We start from the raw sequence: 20,979 nt of genomic DNA, 5'->3' as shown, positions 1-20,979 counted from the left end.
ATCCTTGATCAGGCGCAGACAAAATATATATCTCCAGATGTATAAAGGAAAGCAATCCACTAACATAACAGAAAACATTCGATTCAGACTATCAGTCTACTTACCAAGTCATCTGTGATCTGTGCATAAAGATCATAACAGACTTGGCATCTCTCATGATGCCAAACTGTCTCTTCCAGGACTTGTACTGCACATGCCGAGTGAGTACGGCACTCTACATGCCCGAACGGCTGTTGTAGCATAGCCAAACAGCCCACCTCAGCACATTGTAACATCTGTAAGAGATATTGAAAATGAGTATCAACCAGTCACTAAGCTAAATACATGACTTTAATCAATATAAAATCAAAGTTCCGGGGACACTCCCCCGGAAAATTGGATGATACAGATTTACAATTATCCAAGAAGCCTAACCCTCCCCCAACTCAGTCCGGCATCGCCGGAATGAGAAGTGCTAAATAACACAGTCAGGAGGGAAAGGAAACTCGGAAAATAAATAAAATATAGTATCTCTTAAAACCCGTGTGTGCCTCAACCAAATTAGTAATCCGGCATCACCGGAATACAACTCTTTTTAGCCATGAGAACACCGGGAAAAAGACAACAAATATTTTTTAATAACCGTCAATTCCGGACGATATCCGGGTCCATTTTTCAGGACCTGCCAACGTCTAGAAAAGCCAGCATAAGACAAATGTTTTAAAAGTATATACAGAACATGCTAAAATTAAATACATTTATCCGGACGGTATCGAGCCTATACTGATAGACCTACCACCGCCCGGGTAACATTAATCCCAGTTAGAGCTAAAATAAATCTAGATACCTATAAGTTATACTGTCACCAGTCCGTCGGGACCGTGTCCGGGCCTAGATACTAGACCTACCATGATCTCGAATAAACTAGCAGACCATAGCATATACAAAACAAAGAATTCCTTATGAAATTCAAACGTATCCGGGCCCGGATTTCCGGACCACGATTGCAAATCATTAGGAAAGTAATTGAAAATAGGTACATGTATATGAGAATAACATAAACAAGTGTGTGGTGGGGACATACCCCTACGTGCCGGAATCCTGGGAGTCCCGGATTCTTCCGGGAAAGCCAGGAAGGACTAAGACACGCTTGAAAATGAAAACAAAGTGAACCAAACAGGGAAGAATTGGTTGTCAACAAACATCCCATTTGTAATCCTTCACGTCTAAATAGAACGGAGAGGGAAAGAAGATGTAACTAAATAAAACAGATCGATCTCTCACTCCACCCCCGGAGTCCGGCGGTTGGAGATCAAGAGATGACATACTACGGTACAACAACTCAACCCAAGACTCACTAGTCAACACTTCAAACGTTTCTTACCTCCCGTCTGCCCTCTTCCCAACTGTCTCTCTCTCTCAAAGTGACTAGTAGGCAATAAGTTCAATGAACTACTATGAAACCAACTACATCAAACGGTCGCAGGATCTATGAATTAGAGCTAGCCTATAATCCATAAATAAAGATCAGGCGCTGTTTCCCAACAGCTAATCAACCGTTGATGAAGCATCATAAGAGGAGAGACCCGAAAGGAAGACAGTGAAAAGGAAGTAGCCTACTAGGCTAGGCTAACCTAATTAACTTACGCTAGATTACTCTAAATAGAACCCCTATAGTTGTAATCAGACTAAATGAAACCATCTGGGACCGAAATTCCAGAGAAAAGAGTTAAATATGACCTAACCCAAAGTAGACGCTTATAATATGCGTAGACATGCAACAACGCGGGGTTCAAAGAGAAACCTAACCTAGTTGCTAGGCACGCTAACAAACAAACTTGAATATCACTTGCGATAAGGCTCTAACTGATTATATACAGGACCTGAATAAACACGATACACAGGAGTACTAGAGCTCCTTAAAACTGGAAATACTCAAAGAGTGTCTTCATTACCTATATATACATATATATAGCACCGATAGATAAAGGAACGGTTAATAAACTCGATCCTAGCCCTAAGGGGCAAACATCACGAAAGGAAGACACTCGAAAGATAACCAGGTTTATACAGATCATAAAATATAATAATAGGTAGAAATATCGCCGAGAATCGTAATAACAGGCCGCTCATGCAGACGAGCCCGCGATGACGTCACATGAAGCACCACTATAACTAAGCCTTAATAAACTAACAAAACAGCGATCTGCCACATAAAAAACCAAATCAAAGCATGTTCTGGGTACTCAACTTAGATGGGACGGAAGCTGCCATCGTATAGTACACAATTAGACGACGTAAACACAAAATCAAAACAGAGACAAAATCTCGTTGATACAACGTCGCCGTGCTAACTTAAGATGTCATAGATGACGATGGGGAGGAGGGGGTTGGATACGTGGAGGCGGCCTGTGTAACGGCACTTCATGTTTCAGAGATTGTTGACGAGGATCTTTCTGTGGGGTGAAGGAGATGTGGCAGTTTTACTCACCCCTGGTTTATACACGACATTTTTTATTTATAAAAGTGCTCGCCTGAGGGTAGTAACCTCAGTCAGTCCCTTTGGTTTATTCTCTGGTATATTTAGCATTAGTTTTTATATATCAGAAATGGCTAACGAGACATTTCACCGGGCGACACGGCTCCTCACCCAAAAAAGAGTTTTACACAAATTTTTCTCTCCATTGATACCGGCCTTCGGCCGTAGATTGCTAAGTTTGTTCTCTTGCTAGGGCCTTTTGGGAGTGCCAGAAAGTCACTTCCACAGTCTTTCAGTCTGAGAACGAGAATTTATAATATTTCGGCAATTTTTTCCCGTAAGTATGTCCATATTTACCACAGTTTGGTCTCTGTAGTAGTTTTGGAACATACGGTCTCAGTTCTCTGTTTTGGCCCATAATTTTAATTTTGAAAAGTAACCTTGGCCTTCAATTTTTTTTTGCTATACTGTATATTTCACAATCTAGCACATTGTACTTTTTTTTTAAAGGGATTCTAGCAAAATATTTTTATTATTAGCTCCTCACTATTATTAGGAAGTACTATGGTACCCTGTACGTTGTTCATAGTCATATTTTTTATATATACCTTTATATTATCAATGTTCTTTATGGTTAAGTAATTTTCCGATTGGTTTTTTGGTGTGGTTTCTATAAACCACATTTGGTCTTTTATTTCTCTTAATGACATTTCAGAGGTTGGGTGTCTACTTGATAAATAATTTTCTAATTTTAAAGTGGCAGATATTTTTTTTGTCCATTTCCAAGGTCAGGAACCTTGACCAACTTCCAATCATAAAGAGAGAGTTGAAGTGAGTCAAGGTTGTGTCAATACGAAATTTACTTTTTCTCGGTGGCTTGTATGGTATTAGTTTTAATACCACCATGCTGTTCATTAATTGGGATTTCATGATAATAGTTCATTGCCATACCATAAGTACTAGGGATATTTGCTGTTTGCCATATAATGAGAAGTTTAAATTTTGTCGAGGATGAGGCCCCTCTCACCAAGGAGGTCCAACTGAGCGAAGATCAACTGTTACACTGTGGTCACTGCCCTGGGGCACTCGCCCGTATACGGTATACGCCATTCCCACAGTGCCTTAAGGGTCGTCAGTCAGTCGAGATTGGACCCAGCACTGTTGGCATGGCTTGACATCAAAATTTCCCCTCACTCGACTCTGTCAGGTACTCTAGTTTTACGGGTGGTGTGGCATGCCATCCAACGCCACCCTCCATCAAGTTAAAAGAGCAGTGAAATCAGTAGCTCAAAACCATGCCAAGGTTGTCCACGAAAGAGGAAGAAGGGAAAAAGAGAATTTTAAAGGAGTTATTGGTCCCAATTCAGTTGAATCCAAAGCAGATAGAATGGGCATAAAAGGGCATACTCTCATTGCAGTGGATCTCTCAGCCCCCACCTCGTCAAGGGGTTGGGATCAGGGGGAACCTTGCTAGTGTTTTTCTCATACTAATAATTCAGATAGATCATCTGACCACCAGGGGAGTTTATGTTTTGTATCATGTTTTGATTGAGGAATTGCTTCGGCTGCTGCCTTATCAACGAAGGACAAATAGAATTAAATTGTCTCATTGTGATTTTTCAAATAATTATACAGTGGAATATTTCTGGTATGCACGTTAAATATCTCCCGATCTGCTTATTGCATGTTATAATGTGGGAAGTATGGTTTTGATTTATTATTTAATAGGGATATTATTAAGAGAAAATAAATCACATGAGTGGGAGTCATTACATGTATTCCAATCTAGTTTGTCAATTATATTTGTTGAACAAAAAGTCACATCTATTAAGGAAAATATTCCATGGGTTTTGGAAGAGTATGTATTTATACTTTGTTGTCATTCAGAAAACAGAGATTATTAGTGTTCATTAAATTTCCTATTTTTTCTCCATTTTTATCTTGTGCAATACTGTTATAGTCCCATATCAGATTATGCTCATTTAATCTCTTGCAATTAATATGGGATTCTTAAAATCATTTACTATTTGTTGTAAAATGTTTAAACCATACCTTTTATTGGGCTGGTTGTAGATGTTAATATCAAACATATTGTTTTCTGTTTTCATTGTTATTGCTAAAATTTGTACTTCAGTGTACGTAATCTTATGTTTACTTTGTCGTATATTTTATTATGGCCATATAATGCTGTTCCTGAACTACTGTAATTTTCCTTTGATGTTGGGACTAATAGATATCTACTTCTATTTGGAACAAGTCCTCCAATATGTTGTATACATATATGTAATCATTGGTTCAAGTTTGCTAATAAATCATTGAACTTCTAAGTGCATTCTTGTCAATAATCCATTTACATTCCACTGAATTATATACCAATTGAATGGTGCAATATGTGGGTAGTCAGATTTTATTGCAAATAATATAAGTTGAATTTGTATTTTTGTAGGTTATGAGTAGTTATTTTTCTTTTGTAGTTTGCATCATCTAACTCGTTAACTGTGACATTTTTACCATCTTGATTTAATTTTTCCATTTGGATTTTCTTTAGAATATTATCTACAACACTGATGATTTTCTCTTTGATATCCTGATGATTTTCTCTTTGATATCCTAAGTGTTCAATACAGTGCTCCCCCATTTTTAGATGAGAATAGGTTCCAGAACCTACTGCAGAATTGCAAAATCCGTGGAAAAGCAAAACTCCCCTCTATTAATGTTTAACTGGCTTATAACTCAAACACCTTGTATCCCTTAAACTGAAACCCTTATAAATGCCTATTTTACAGCTTAATTTGAGAGTTCAAACAAAATTATAGCTTAAATTATCATACTAAAACAATTTAATGTTTCAAACAAAAATACACCCCAAACCAACATCCCAAAACACCCAAAGTAACCTTAGATTACAGTTTACTCTCCTACTACTGTTACTCTTAAGTAGGCTACATACACACCTAAAATGCTTATAACTGCCTACTTTAATAGTTCATTGCCAAACTTCACAGTTCAAACTACTATCATCCTATAACACCCCCAAAATATAATTTCAAAGTTGTGTTGCAAAATTTGGTATCAGCATACAACTGTTACAACCAAGTATGTATTCCCTATCATTCAGACAAGCATGTTTTCTTTGCCCTAGATAGCTTTGCGCATTGTACTGCGCATACTGTACTGCACTGGGCACACATTTTACATATATGTATTGATATTTTTCTGTGTTGTAAGATGATTTTGTAACGATATTTACTATAGTATAGGTACAATTTTTTAGGGATAATACTACTGTATAGTGCATATCTGAAATACATGGGTACTGGTTTAGAAAGACAGGGCACCATCTCCCATAAATTTAGCAAAACATTCTTATGCCATATATATATATATATAAATATAATATATATATATCTATATATATATATATATATATATATATTATATTATATATATATTTACTTACAGAACCCATTTATATTCTACTGATCTAATCACCATAAAAATATTTAAAATACAAATTTCACATGTGGGCAACTCAAAACCTCCAGGCTCCAGTGGCCAAAAATTTTTCTGTGACAACATATTACGTAAACTCTTCTCTCTTTCTCGTATATCAGTAGTACTGGACTGTACATGTCCTTCATTGGAACAAATATAAATTCTTCTTCTTTCCCACCATTATCCCTACATTAAGGGGTCGGTTGCCTAATGCGCCTTCTCCACTGCCTTCTCAAAGGCATCATCCTCCACCAACCCTCTTCTCTCCATATCTTCCTTCACTTTATCTCGCCATCTATTCTGTCTCCTTCTCGATCTTCTTCCTCTAACAGATTCCTTCCACGCCCTCATCACTCTCTCCTCGTCATCCTTCCTCAACACGTGCCCATACCATCTCAATCGTGACTATCTTATCACCTCTGTAATCTTTACTAAGCCTGCCCTTCCTATTTCATCCTTTTCCAGTCTCTCAAGCAGAGATATTCCCATAATCCACCTCAGCGTTCTCATTCTGGGGCCCACCTGTCATTGGGTTGGACCCCAAAATCAGCTCAAATTTATGATTTCTATTACAGATTTATTTGATTTGTATTAAACATTTTACAGATATTTTGCTATGTTTACATTAATATTAACATTTAAAAATTAGTAAATCATTTATCATAAAAATATATTCAGTCACGAAAATAAAATGAAAATACAGTAATTAGTGAATATTGCTCTATGAAAAAATTTGAAAGTTGGAAAAATCCCCCCCACCCCTAGTGAATATGTAATGTGTCCCACAAAAATCTGCAACAAACTGAAACATGGAAATGTGAAATGCATAAAATCGCAGGGGAACCTTACGCACGCAGTTTTATGTTTGTTTTTTTCATTACGTATTACTATACCTCTTGAAATTTATTATGGTGTTGGTTAGACATTCATCTGTTATGTAGATTTTTATTTCTGTGGCACATTGCTATAAAGCACTTGCTGCAACCACATGAATCATCATGTTCATCAGTTCTGTTTTTTTTCTTTATTTTCCTTGTAGCACCTATAATCAGTGATGGGTGAATTTTCTTTGCTTTCATTGTGTTTATCATCATCTATATTTTGGTTCTCCATTTTATCTGAATTTTATTATTCTGTTCCTTGAGGTCTTGTTGTTACTTCGGGAGACAGTGGAATGTTTGATTTAGTGTTGTTTCTGAATTTTAGCTTTTGGTGAGATTGGTGGGTTATTTTTCTTTTTTGAATTTGGTTTGGTGGAATTAAGTAAGGTCTTATCTAGGTGCCTCTTCCAAGTTGCATTATCTGTTTTATCACATTTATGTGATTTTAATTCTTCCTCATCTTCCTCTGTCACTACGTATTTGTTTCTATTTCCAGTAAAGAGGTATCGATTCTATTTCCGGTGAAAAGGTATTGATGTTTGAAATTTTCTTAAAAAGAGTTCTTTTATCATGTAATTTTTGTGGTGGTATTTTTTATTTCTATTATTCATTTCAGTTCTGGTAGTGTATGATTTTCAAGTATCTGTATACCTAAATTTCTTATCTGGGTCATTTAACCCTCTCACTTTTAGTTCTAATTTTGCTTCCTTGATCGACATTCCAGTTCGTTCTTGAAGTCATTTAAGTTCAGTACTGTAGATATAGAATGCACATACTTTGGATCAATCATGATGTTCTAGAACACAATTTATGCAATTTGGTAGGCCACAGTCCCAGCAAGTTCTATGTTACTGCGAACTGCCAAAAGGCACATCTGGGAAAATTTCTGCATTTAATGGCTAAAGGCCATATTTGCAACATTTCTTGTATTGCATGGGTTTGGGAACATATTATGTTCTTAATTCCCTATTTAATCCCAGTACATATTATGATTTTCAAGGGCAAGATTTGGTCACTGAACTTTATCTTTGCTATTTTGATTGTTTTACTAATGTCTTGCATGATTGGGATCTCATATATTTTGCAGTCTTCAATGTTCTTGTATCTTTTCTTTAATGAATCTAATAACATTATCTATAATTTCATTGGCACTACTACTGTACCTTGCACACTGTTCATGTTATCATGCCCTGTAACATTCATATTTATGTTTATTCATGGTATCAAGCCTTGTAACATTCATAAATATGTTTATTCATGGTATCATACCTTGTAATATTAATACTCGTTATCTAAATTTTTAGTGTTCTTATAATTTTCTGATTGGTTTATGGTTGTTGTTTCAACCAAACATTCCTTTTTAAATTTGTCTTATGCTCATCTGTGACAGGCATTGATTCAATAAATAATTTTCTCATTTTAATAAAGATATGTCTTGATCTGCTTGCAAATTCAAAAAACTTGACCAGTTTGACTACAAAGAGAAAATCAAAGTGAGACTAGGTTGGGTCATGATGATATCTACTTCTTTACAGCTTATTGTATGGTATGAACATTTTAATACCACCTTGAGTTTAATCAATTTAAGTCTTCCTGTGAACAGTTCACTGCCATGCCAAAAGTCGGAGGGAGGTTTGTTTGTTCCGCCATATCGTAAATTTCATCGACGACGAGGTCCCTTTTGCCAGGAACTGAGGAAGGAGCAATTTTGTTACAAAGTGATAACTGCCCTTGGATCCTCACCTGGATATACACCATACCCACTGAGTCTTAAGGGTTGTCAGTCCGCCAAGATCAGACCCAGCACTGAAGGCATGGATTGACATAAAAATTTGCCATCGCTGGTACTCTAGTTTTTAAGAGTGGAGCAGCAAGACATCCAATTCCACCCTCCATCTAGTTAAAAGAGCAGTGAATTCCATAATTCAATACAGTGCCATGCCAAAGTCATCAACGAAAGGGGAAGAAGGGAAGGGGAAAATTGATAAGAGGAAAAGGAGTAAAGGGGTTCGAAGTCCCAATGTTCAGTTGAATCCACAGCAGAGAGAGCAGGTGAAAGAAACATACACTCCTTATAGTGGATTCCTAATCCTCCTACCTCATCTAGGGGCTGGGATCAGAGGTCCATGGTATATAAGATGGCAGTGTTGGTTACTTGGGCTTTGAGTTCGTTCATGGCGAAGTTCGGTTGTCCACGTACCCTAATAAGTATGTACTACATACAGGATGAGGCATTGAGATTTCAATACTAAAGGGAATGACAGAAATTATGAAAATGGATCTTTTTGCAGTAGCCTCCTACTGGTCATCAGTCAATGGGTTGGTCAAATCCCATAATAGGGAAGTAGTGAAGATTCCAAGATATTTAGTGGCATATAACCCAAAACTGGGTACAGACAGTTCCCGGTTATCAGCCCAGGTTCCGTTTCTCAGCAGGGTGCAGACAAGCGAAAACTGCCATTAACCAAATCTCTGTGACTTATGGCACTAATATCCAGTTAATGGCATCTCCTTTAGGTATGTTATGGTGCCATAACTCTACTATTGACACCTTATGGCGCCGATAACCGGAACTCAGCATGATATGGTGCCATTAAACAAGTTTGCCAATACCCAGGGACTGGGTGTATTGATTTTACCAGATACGAAACTTGCACTTACCACAGAGTAAAATAGTTTCATAAGGGATACGCCATTCTTCTTAGTATATGGACAAGAACCCTTACTGCTGTATACTGTAATCATGGACCCTCACACTTTACCACTGTACAGTGTAGTGTTGAACATTACCTAATGTACTTATGTAATCTAACCAAATGAGTGTTTGAAGTACTCAGATTCCTGTTGAGGGTCAATGTAAAATATCAAATGGACTATAATGGAAAGACTCCCTATGCAATCATCTAAAATATGGGTGGAGGACAGAATTTACGTATTTGAAAAGGCTGCAACAGAGGAAGCATACGCTTGAACCTGGAGCTAATTTATCTAAGATTGTAGTGGTTAAGACACAAAAGCATGTATAAAAACATGCTCATTTATAACACAGGTGCTATTGCTGACATGAATACGTACAGTATTGCATGTAGTACATTTAGCATGATAAGCAACATAAAATTCTGGTTTTTACCTCTTTGTCAAGCATCTCAAGCAAAAGCCAGTTAACTGGGAGGTCCTGAGGAAGTTGGCCTTGGTGACAAATGCTGAAATTAAATTAATTATATTTCAATATGTAGAGATATAATTAATATGCTTCAACATAACTTCAATTTTTATAAATCATTAAGAACAATGGTAAATGTTATACTTTCCAACTGTACTATGTAATGAAAAACAAAGTCTTTGCAGGCAATTACCAGTACTCTAAGTTAATTGTTCATCACTGGAAATGTTAGTACATGTATCATACTGCAACTACAGGATGGTAAAATATGAAAACAAACAGAATCCTTTGCTTTAAGTAACACAGAGTATTTTATCAGTCATCTGCTGCCAATAAGAAACATATCTAAATATCAATTTGACAGATCATAGCACAAACATTGATGATGATGATGATGATGATGATTTACAGACAATATGTCAACTACCATAGACATCTCCACAGCTGGTTCAAGAAGAACGTAACCCTCAAACTCAAAACATCTATACATAAGAACAGCATATATCTATTGTTTGTTATTTTTTTGACTGCATGGTCACCTCAATTTACTGTTTCTTTTTTGTGTAAAATAGACCAAACCATGTCACACTTACATCTCAATTTACAATGACTCTCTCCTAGCTAGATAAAAATTCAGTGTAGTACACATTAGTTCAGTAAAAGCTTTCTGAGAGAGAATACCAAGTCGATTCTCAAGACTAGGAGTTCATCAATTAACCAGCCATTTCAACAACAGTGGTCAGTGCAGTATATCAGTCGTGGTATCAATCTAGAATGGTTTTCCTACACCTGAACCTCTATAAAATACATCATTAAGTTTGTATTGGATATCTTAGAAATTAATGATAACAGATCAATCTTGACCTCATTTTGTAAGTTGATCTGTCATTTTGTAAGAAGTTATCCCTCTCTGCCACTAATGATAACAGATCAACCTTGTCCTCAGTTCTCATACATGTAAATATGGACTTGTCTTAAGATTAGGATTGACATGAGGTGATGAGATCCTTTGAAAATGATGTTCTTAAGTCTATTAAGCCTTAAACGCCGAATGGACGTATTAAACGTCGAGTCAAAATGTCCCCCGTATGCAGAATGGACGTACCATATGTCGACTCAAAAAAAGGATTTTGACGTAGGAAAAATCTATTTCTGGGCGTTTGGTTTGTGTCGCCCAGCGAAATAATCCTTTAATTCATTATTTCTAGGTAAATGATCTAACAAATACCAGAGAATAAACAAAATAAAGAAAAGGTCAGTATAACTGACTCGCTCACCCACAAGGAGGGCGTCGGTATGAACACTAGGGCGAGTGAGACCACTACCACGAACTTCTTGTCAATTAGAAATTTCCTACAACAAAATCCCATAAGAAGAGAGCCGACCCACAGAACGGGGCAGCAACTACTACTACTACAACCCACGCTTAGGTGGCCATCCTGAAGTTAGCAATCAATCTTGAGCAAAGGGTTGGGAAGAGGTGGGATTTCGCTGGGCGACACGAACCAAACGCCCAGAAATAGATTTTTCCTACGTCAAAATCCTTTTTCTGGGCTCAGTTCGTGTCGCTACGCGAAATTGTACCAGAGAATTAGCACAAGATTGAAATAAAGAAGGTCTCAATAAAACTTAAAATTCAACTATATACTATAATTGTAAGAAAATATATATACAATTGTTCATACAATCTGGATAAAGAACAATACTTAAAAGTAACTTATAGTTAACATATATACAAAGGCTTACATCAGTTATATGTTGAATTGAAATAAACATGTGTGTGACAATCATAGTTCAAAACACATTAAGTAATTATTAATAAACATCAGCAGTAATTGTAATAAAGCATGTGTGTGAACAAACTTAAACTAAAGACACACCAAATAAGTTTCATAGATATTAATAAACAATACAATAACCATTGTTAATGGGGATGTGGCACCCTAGCATAAAAATAAGGGGACCGCATCCTAAAGATCAGTATGTACAATCAATTGTGGGTGACCCTAGCAAAAAAATAAGGGACACCCACTAAACCATCACAAGAGCAGCTAAGACTCAAGGGCAAACGTAGATGAACATGGTAGGCTAGACAAACTGTTGGCTGAGATAGGTAGAAAGGAGATCTGGATCTTCAACTAAACTACTGGGCAGAGTCAGGGGAAACTATGTTCCCCACTGCAACTGCTGAAAATTTTAGAGATTCCAAAGACTTTAAGTAGTGACGCTTAAATACTGTCGGCGATTTCCATCCAGTATATTTTTTCAAATCATCAAAATTCATATGTTGAAAGTAATTGATTGAGGTGGCTACTGCCCTGACATCGTGTGCCTTGGGGAAGGATTCAGGGTTAGCTTGCTTAATAAAGTATAGGATCTGTTGCCTGATACCTTTAATTGATAAAGTACCACCTTTTTCTCTTCTAAAGAGAGGACCCGAAGAGGATGAGGATGTCCTGGACAGAAAGGCTCGTAAGGTCGTTAATGGACAAAGAGAAAGATCTTGGGGAAGGGGTATAACCTTCCATGGTTCCCACCTCAACAAAGGATCCTCATTCTTTGCTAAAAAGCTGCGATCCGGAGAAAGCAGAACTTCTCCTGAAGGAAGAAATTCTACATGACCCGCATCTCTGGATAACGCCGACAGTTCTGAAATTCTAGCTCCTGAAGCCAAGCTTAATAAAAACAATGTTTTTCTTAAGAGCATTATAAATGAACATGTCGTATTATTTGTATCTGAAGCCAGTTTTAGAACATCATTTAAAAACCATGACACTGAAGTAGGCCTTACTGAAGGTCTAAGTCTAGCACAAGCCTTGGGAATAGACGAAAAGTAAGAATCTGTTAAGTCTATGTTAAAACCCAGTTGAAAAATCTTCTTCAAGGCTGACTTGTTTGTCGTAATAGTACTAGCTGCTAACCCTTTTTCAAATAAGGATCTGAAAAAGGATATAGCTGAATTGATTGTCATGATTTTAATGTCTGCTTCCCTCAGGAAGGATGCCAACTTTTTAACTGCAGCATCATACTGCCTTAAAGTTGAATCTCTTTTATCCGATTCCAGGAAAAGGATACTTCGTGGATCGATATTTGCATCGCTCTTGCCCGCAAACTTCATGAAGTCCATAAAGTTAGGGTTTTGAGAATTCTTGAGGAAGCGAACACAGTCTTCATTTGTACTGACTGGGAGAGTCTGGGATTGGGAATTCGAAGAGGACGAAGACCCAATTCCAGGATCAAGGGGTACCAGTTGCTCTTCGGCCAGTCCGGGGCTACTAGAGCTACCTGACCCTTGAACGTCCTGAGTTTGTTCAGTACTTTCAGGAGAAGATTCACCGGAGGAAAGACATAAATCTTCTCCCAGTTGTTCCAATCTATGGACAGGGCGTCCGTGGCATAGGCCAGAGGGTCCAGGTTGGGAGCCACATAACAGGGAAGTTTGTGGTTCGTTTGAGATGCAAACAGATCTACTTGCAGGCCTGGTACCCTCCGGAGAATCCATTGGAACGAACTGTTGTCCAGTGACCATTCCGACTCCAGAGGAACTGAACGGGATAGAGCATCTGCTATGACGTTTCTCACTCCGGCCAGATGGGTGGAGGAGAGGTGCCAACTGAACTTGTCCGCCAGGGAAAAGATGGCTACCATGACATGATTCAGGTGTCTTGACTTGGAGCCTCCCCTGTTTATACAATGAACTACCAATGCGCTGTCCAGAACTAACTTTATATGAGAGTTCTTTGGCGGACGTAACCTCTTCAGAGTCAGGAACACTGCCATTGCTTCCAATACATTTATGTGAAGCTGGCGGAACTGAGGTGACCATGTTCCCTGAACTTTCTTGAACTGAGAATATCCTCCCCAGCCGCTTAATGAAGCGTCTGTGTGGACAGTGATTCCCAGAGGGGGAAACTGAAGGGGTACTGATATGGACAGGTTCTTTAACTTTGTCCAAGGGCGCAGACGATTCCGTAGAATCTGTGGTATTGATGATACCTTGTCCCTGGATCTGACATTTGCTCGCGAGCGCCAGATCCTGGTTAAGTCTTTCAGTTTGGCTTCCATCAAGATGTTTGTCACTGAGGCAAATTGGAGGAACCCAGGATTCTTTCCTGGTTTCTCATTGAAGCATATTTGTACTTTAGAAATTGTTTCACTGACTTCGCTATTTCTTTCCTCTTAGCTGATGGAATCGACAGAGTATGGGAGGATAGATTCCATTGGATGCCCAGCCATTGAAAGTTGGACTCCGGAGTGAGTCTTGACTTTGTCCTGTTTATCTGGAACCCCAGATATTCCAGGAATTGAATGACTTTCATTGTGGCTTTGCGACATTCCTCGACTGTTGGAGCCCAAATCAACCAATCGTCGAGGTACACTACTACCATTATCCCTTGAGACCTCAGTTGTTGAACGACTACTTCCGCCAATTTCGTGAACACTCTGGGTGCTACATTCAGACCGAAAGGAACTACCTTGAAGGAGAATGCCTGATCTCCTAGTCTGAAGCCCAGGTAAGGGCGAAAGTGTCTTGCAATAGGGATATGATAGTATGCGTCTGTAAGATCGATAGAGGTGGTGACGGCCCCACGGGGAAGTAAGGTCCGCACCTGCGAGATAGTCAGCATTTTGAACTTGTCGCAGCGAATGGCCAAGTTTAAGCGGGACAAGTCTAAGATTACCCTTCTTTTTAATGAGCCTTTCTTTGGTACGCTGAACAAGCGACCCTGAAACTTTAATCTGTTGACTCTCGCTATTGCTCCTTTCTGGAGGAGCTCCTCCGCATACTCCGTCAGTTCTTTCGATGGAAGTTGAAGGAAAGGTCTGGGTGGAGGGGGGTCTCCAATCCAACTCCAACCCAGGCCCTTCGACACAATGCTCTGTGCCCATTTGCTGAATCCCCACCGATGCCGGAAGAGAAACAGCCTCCCTCCTACCTTGGAGATCTCACTGCTGCTGGGTCGAGTGACCTCCGCGGCCTCCCTGGAAGTGCTTTCCCCTGTTGAGCGACCTTCCTGATCCTCTCTGACGAAAGGATCCCCTAGCTCTACCTCCCCCGCCGAACCGGTCATAGTGCTGGAAGGCTTGGCCTTCGAACACCTGGTTAAAGGCGGGGGAGACAGCGTAGGAGGTGGAAGGCTGAGCCTGAGGGGAAATCACGTAAATGGGCTGAGCCGGAGTCTTCGAGGTAGAAGGCTGGCCTGATTGCACAATCGGCACAGCTGACACAGCTTGGTTAAAACGTTGAGGCTTCTTTTGATAAGGCTGGTATCGTTTAGCCTTTTTCAGCTTCTTGCCTGCTGCAGACTGATCTTGGCGCCTCTTAGCAGTGAGGCCCCAACGATCCTTGAGGCTCTGATTGAGCCTTGTTGCCTCATTTTGGACCTCCTTGACCATTGCTTCTGGGAAGAGGTCTGCTCCCCAGATGTTTGAGGAAAGCAACTTATTAGGCTCATGCCGAATAGTTGCTTCCTGGAGGACATGCTTTCGGCAATTGACTCTGGCTGTCACAAACTCGTACAGGTCCGATTGGACCGTATAAGTCTGTGACTTGGTCAATAACTTGAAGAGCGGCTCTGAAGCATAGGAAATAGCCGCTACTTCTGTCATTGCCATGGTGTTTATCGACCTGGCAAGCCTAGACTTGGCCTCAAACTCAGCTTGAATGAAGCTATCAGGAAGTCTAGGCAGCTTCTCGCCGAACTGGTCCATGGCGCAGTCCGGTTTGAGCTTACCTGCCGAGAAGGTGTTGGGCAGATCCTCCCACAAATCTCCAAGCGAAGGGAGCAAAGGAGAAGTGGGATCTGCTTCCCTTAACTGAGGTAAGGGTTCTCCCTTCAGGCCAGCTGGGATGGTGACAGTGGCGATCTTCGTTAAGAAGGGGAGAGGAGCCTCCTCCTCCATCGTAAAGATGGTGAAGGGACTCTTGAAAGCCTGAATCCTGGTGTTCGAGCAGTCCATCTCCTCTAGACACCTAAGCCACTCCCTTTGAGCCTGGTCCCGGGAGTACAACACTGTCTCCCTCGGGACCTTATCCTCCCTAGTCATGGCTGCCTCCGTCAGTCTGGCGTAGCCAATGAACGGCGGTTGAAGATTCTCCAGGTAGAACTCGAAGTCTTCAATCCTTCGAGTGCCGCACTCCGGGATGGAGATGAGTCCGTCCTGGAAAGGGGCGTATGAAGCCACTCTCCAGGGGTTGTTCATTGAGAACGGAGGCAGAGAATCATGGAGAGGAAGCTGTACTAGACCAACACCAGGTGCCGGAGGAGTAGCTTGAGGGGGCTGGTTGAACCCGGATATAATGTTCTCCTGAGTCGTGATCCTTTCGGATAACTGGGAGAACATCTGCTCCATACTGTTCCTCAAAGAGCCTACCAAGTCCCCCATCTGCTGCATCATCCCAACGGAGAAGGCGTTGGGATCAAAGGCCAGAGCCGATGCAGAGGTGGAAGGGTAACTCGGTAGAGGTACCTCAGGAGGAGGAGAGACCGTTGACTCCGCCGGAGTACGGGGCCTCTCCTTGGAGGACTTGCTCTTGGAGGACCTAGAGCCTGAAGCAGAAGATTTACCCTTCTCTGCTCCGGGATTTGAAGCCGAAGACTTACGAGACGACGATAACGACGCCTTCGTTAGGGTTTTCTGCGCTCTGTGCCCCTTCACCTTGGGTTTCACAGAAGCGCTAGGCGTAGAGTACTGGAGCTCAGCTCCTGTAAAGCCTTGGAAGAAAGCAGTAGATATAGCGGGAGAAGATCCAGAAGCGCCCAAGGGAAGCCCTTGGGCGTCCAACGTACCTACCTCGACCAACAGGTCGTCCACACCTACCATCGGTTCCACATTCAGGTCCAACGTCGCGACTTCCTTCATGCATGCGGCGACCTGCCGCTGGATAGCTGTCATCGTCGGGGCTGCCTCCGCCGGGTCGACGTACCCCGTCGACTTGCCGCCGGGGAACAGTAGGACAGCCATCCTCTTTTCAAGAATGTAGGGCTGTCCCTTGGCGGCGTTCTTGCCGAAGCCGCCGACCCAAGCCCTCAGGGTTGCACGGGCGGTCTCTCTAACAGCGGCAGCCTGTAAGAGAGGGTGTCTATTAGTTTTTAGTTTAAAGTTGAGGTTCAACCTTAGACTAAAATAGAGCCTTAAGCCTACACATTTTGGGCATATATTTCACAAAATATGGAGAACTTGAGCTTAAAAGATATTTTTGAACTTGAAATTAAGATATAATGCAGTATTTACATGCTATATATACAGCTGGAAATACTTACCCCGTCCAAAAACTGACTCGCAAGATCATAGCAGATCGTACACGTTTCGTGGAACCAGACCTGCAGATTCCCGTGAGGAGTCGCGCACGGAGCGTGGGACCTGCAGACTTCATGTCCACAGGGGTCCTGGAGCACGGCGTTGCATCCTGGGTGCTCACAGTTGGTAGTCTGTAAGTGGAAGGATACATGAGTATCATTATAACACTTACAGGGCTCCCCTAGAACTCCATTGCATGCCGGAGAGAGAAAAATTTTTGGGCATAACCCCTCCCCTACCGCCTTAATAGGCATAAAATATAGCTCCGGTGTGAGCCGGAGTAGGAAACAGAGGGCAAGGGAGGGACCCAGCTTAAGATAACTTATCAATAACTTATGATTAACTTAAGCATAAAATAGCACAAAATTCCGGAAGACGATTCCGAATCGCGGTGGTGTCCGTCTCCACCGGTTGCGCCGGAGAGACGGGATGGTTAAGGCAAAGGAGACCGACTGTACGCCTGAGGTCCGCCAGTAGGCGGGGTACTAGCTCCCTCCCTCGCAATTGACGGGGGCTCCGGGAAGAAAACAGAGCACCGACAACACGGGGAGGGGCGAGAGGGCGAAACAGAACTCGAGCCTACAGCGGAGCGACGGAGCAACAAAGGAGGGGGGAGGCCAACCCCCCCACTTCGCCACAACGGAGCACCGTGAAGCAGAGAGACAAGGTCATTCCCAGTCCAGCGTCTGTCCAGCCTCCCCTACTCCCTCCGCGTAGGGAGAGAGGGAGACAGGCCCGGATGGAGCGAGCAAGGACGGACCTCCCTCCCCCCAGCTCTATGGGAGAGCGGGAGGAGGGCAGGGTGACTGGGACGGGCGTCTGGCTGTACCTCGATCACAGAGTGACCACGATACGATAACACGATAAAAACAACGAAATCGATAGCCTAGGTTAATGCAACCAAACTGATCAGCAAGATGCAACAGCTGATGCAACAAACTGATAAAAAGGAAGCAACAAAACTAATGGGGACCATGATATAATAAACCTAGGCTAAGATAACGTACCAGACGCCCTAGGCTAACCAAAACCAAATAAAATAATTAAAATAATTAAAATAACACCAAAGTAGGGGAAACAAATATAGTAAGAGAAAAAATCCAGGAGTGTACGACTAACCCGAAAGAAAGTCTACCACTCAAAGCTAGCCTGGGCCGATACTAAGAGCTATGGCTAGGGTCTGGATGGAAGAGATAATGCCTACGTAAGGTATAGAAAGACATACATGCATGACATAAAACCAATGCAGGCTAGATCCCCTAACGAATAATAATCATAAAAAGGTCTAGAGACGCATAGAATAAAGGGAAGGTTCCAGGTATGGGAGACCGAGAACGAACCCGCCACGAGGCAGAACAATGCCGCCATGCTTCCGACCGAGAATCCGTATTTATACCTAAAAAACGGAAAATACTTACTCAAGGAAGGAAAAAACTAAATAGGAACCTTTCGGAATACTTAACTTAGCTGATGCGATGGCTGAGCGTTCCATAATGGCAGAAAATCCTCAAAAAGGGCACGAAAACACAGAGCAAGAAAAAAATGCGGCGTCTCGTAGACCTCTAACTTTAAAGGATGGCCACCAGAGGCGCGGCAGTCACCTAAGCGTGGGTTGTAGTAGTAGTAGTTGCTGCCCCGCTCTGTGGGTCGGCTCTCTTCTTGTGGGATTTTGTTGTAGGAAATTTCTAAATGACAAGAAGTTCGTGGTAGTGGTCTCACTCGCCCTAGTGTTCATACCTTGTGGGTGAGCGAGTCAGTTATACTGACCTTTTCTTTATTTTGTTTATTCTCTGGTATTTGTTAGATCATTTACCTAGAAATAATGAATTAAAGGATTATTTCGCGCAGCGACACGAACTGAGCCCAGAAAAGTTTTTTTTAAAAATTTGCGGAAAAATACTTATAGGCCTACCAGCCAAAAACTTTTGAATCACACGCCTTGGGGGATGCTGGGAGTTCACGGATCAAGGCGTTGTTTTATTTACAATCGTTACGCAGGCGCGCAAGCACGAATTTCTTTCTTATCGCACTAAAAAGTATCAGTGACACATCTCAAAAATTATTTCGTCACTTTGACATAATTTTTGCACCGTTTTAAATTATCCGTTACATGAAGTATTATATATGAAAATGTGTGCAATTTCATTTAGAATAGTACAACAAAAAAATACTCATGATTGTAGCTTTTATCAATTCTGAAATATTTCCATATAAATAACGATGTGCCAAAATTTCAACCTTCGGTCAACTTTGACTCTACCGAAATGGTCGAAAAACGCAATTGTAAGCTTAAACGCTTATATTGTAGTAATATTCAACTATTTACCTTAATTTTCCAACAAATTGGAAATCTCTAGCACAATATTTCGATTTATGGTGAATTTATGAAAAAACTTTTTCTTTACGTCCGCGCGGTAACTCTTCCAAAAAAAATCATACATGCGATTGTGGTAATGTTTGCACCATTTTAAAATTAGCCGTTACATAAAGTTTCATATATGGAAATGTGTGCAATTTCATGCACAATACAACTAAAAACAACCCATGGTTGTAGCTTTTATCAGTTTTGAAATATTTTCATATAAAAAATGATAAGTGACAAATTTTCAACCTTCGGTCAATTTTGACTACCGAAATGGTCGAAAAACGCAATTGTAAGCTAAAACTCTTATATTTTAGTAATATTCAATCATTTACCTTCATTTTGTAACAAATTGGAAGTCTCTAGCACAATATTTTGATTTATGGTGAATTTATGAAAAAAACAACATTTTCCTTACGTCCACGCGGTAACTCTTCCGAAAAAATCATAAGTGCGATTGTGGTAATGTTTGCACCATTTTAAATTAGCTGTTACATAAAGTTTTATATATGAAAATGTGCGCAATTTTATGTAGAATACAACGAAAAATAATTGAAGGTTGTAGCTTTTCTCATTTTCGAAATATTTGCATATAAATCACGATAAATAGAAAAAAACCACGTTCAGTCAACTTTGACTCTACCGAAATGATAGAAAAACGCAATTGTAAGCTAAAACTCTTATATTTTAGTAATATTCAATCATTTACCTTCATTTTGCAACAAATTGGAAGTCTCTAGCACAATATTTCAATTTATGGTGAATTTATGAAAAAAACTTTCCTTCCCTCCGCGCGCGGATTCTCCGCCATAAATCTCCGAATTGCGTACATCGCATTCTCGGAAAATTTACTCTGTTTCATATTAGGCATTTCATAGAGTTTTATATATGAAAATGTGTGTAATTTCATGTAGAATAAAACGAAAAATATATGAAGGTTGTAGCTTTTCTAATTTCCAAAATAATTGCATATAAAAAAAATTATTAAAAAATTTCGACATTTGGTCAACTTTAACTAGTCCAAAATATTCGAAAACTGCAATTGTAAGCTAAAACTCTTACAGTATCGTAATATTCCATCATTTAACTTCATCTTGAAACAAATTCGAAGTCTCTATAACAATATTTAGATTTATGGTGAATTTAAAAAAATATATATTTTTTTACGTCCGCGCGTTACGAATTCATGCATCATTTTGTGATAATATTTTCTCCATGTTGCTTTTATAGTTTTACAATGTGTTATATACCAAAAAGATTGCAATTTAGTTTACATTACAACGAAAAAAAAAATAACTTGTTACCTTTAACCGTTTTG

General features: G+C 40.2%; 1 protein-coding gene across 9 annotated transcripts in view; it reads right to left on the bottom strand.

The window, feature by feature from the left end:
• LOC135196208 (uncharacterized) overlaps window positions 1-20,979 on the bottom strand; it is a 249,441-nt gene that overhangs the window by 100,608 nt on the left and 127,854 nt on the right. For 8 of the 9 annotated variants that reach the window (XM_064222826.1, XM_064222831.1, XM_064222829.1 and 5 more), the window contains exons 3-4: window positions 9,965-10,037; window positions 105-275 (exon numbers count right to left, since the gene is read on the bottom strand). In XM_064222826.1, coding sequence (XP_064078896.1) covers window positions 105-275; window positions 9,965-10,037 — 244 coding nt within the window. The remainder of the gene's footprint in view (window positions 1-104; window positions 276-9,964; window positions 10,038-20,979) is intronic. The other variant, XM_064222835.1, reaches the window with a different exon arrangement.

The sequence above is a fragment of the Macrobrachium nipponense genome, chromosome 17 (genome assembly GCF_015104395.2).
Source record: "Macrobrachium nipponense isolate FS-2020 chromosome 17, ASM1510439v2, whole genome shotgun sequence".
In the NCBI taxonomy this organism is placed as follows: Eukaryota; Metazoa; Arthropoda; class Malacostraca; order Decapoda; family Palaemonidae; genus Macrobrachium; species Macrobrachium nipponense.
Note: the sequence above shows the minus strand (reverse complement) of the source record. Positions and strands in the feature narration are given on the sequence as shown.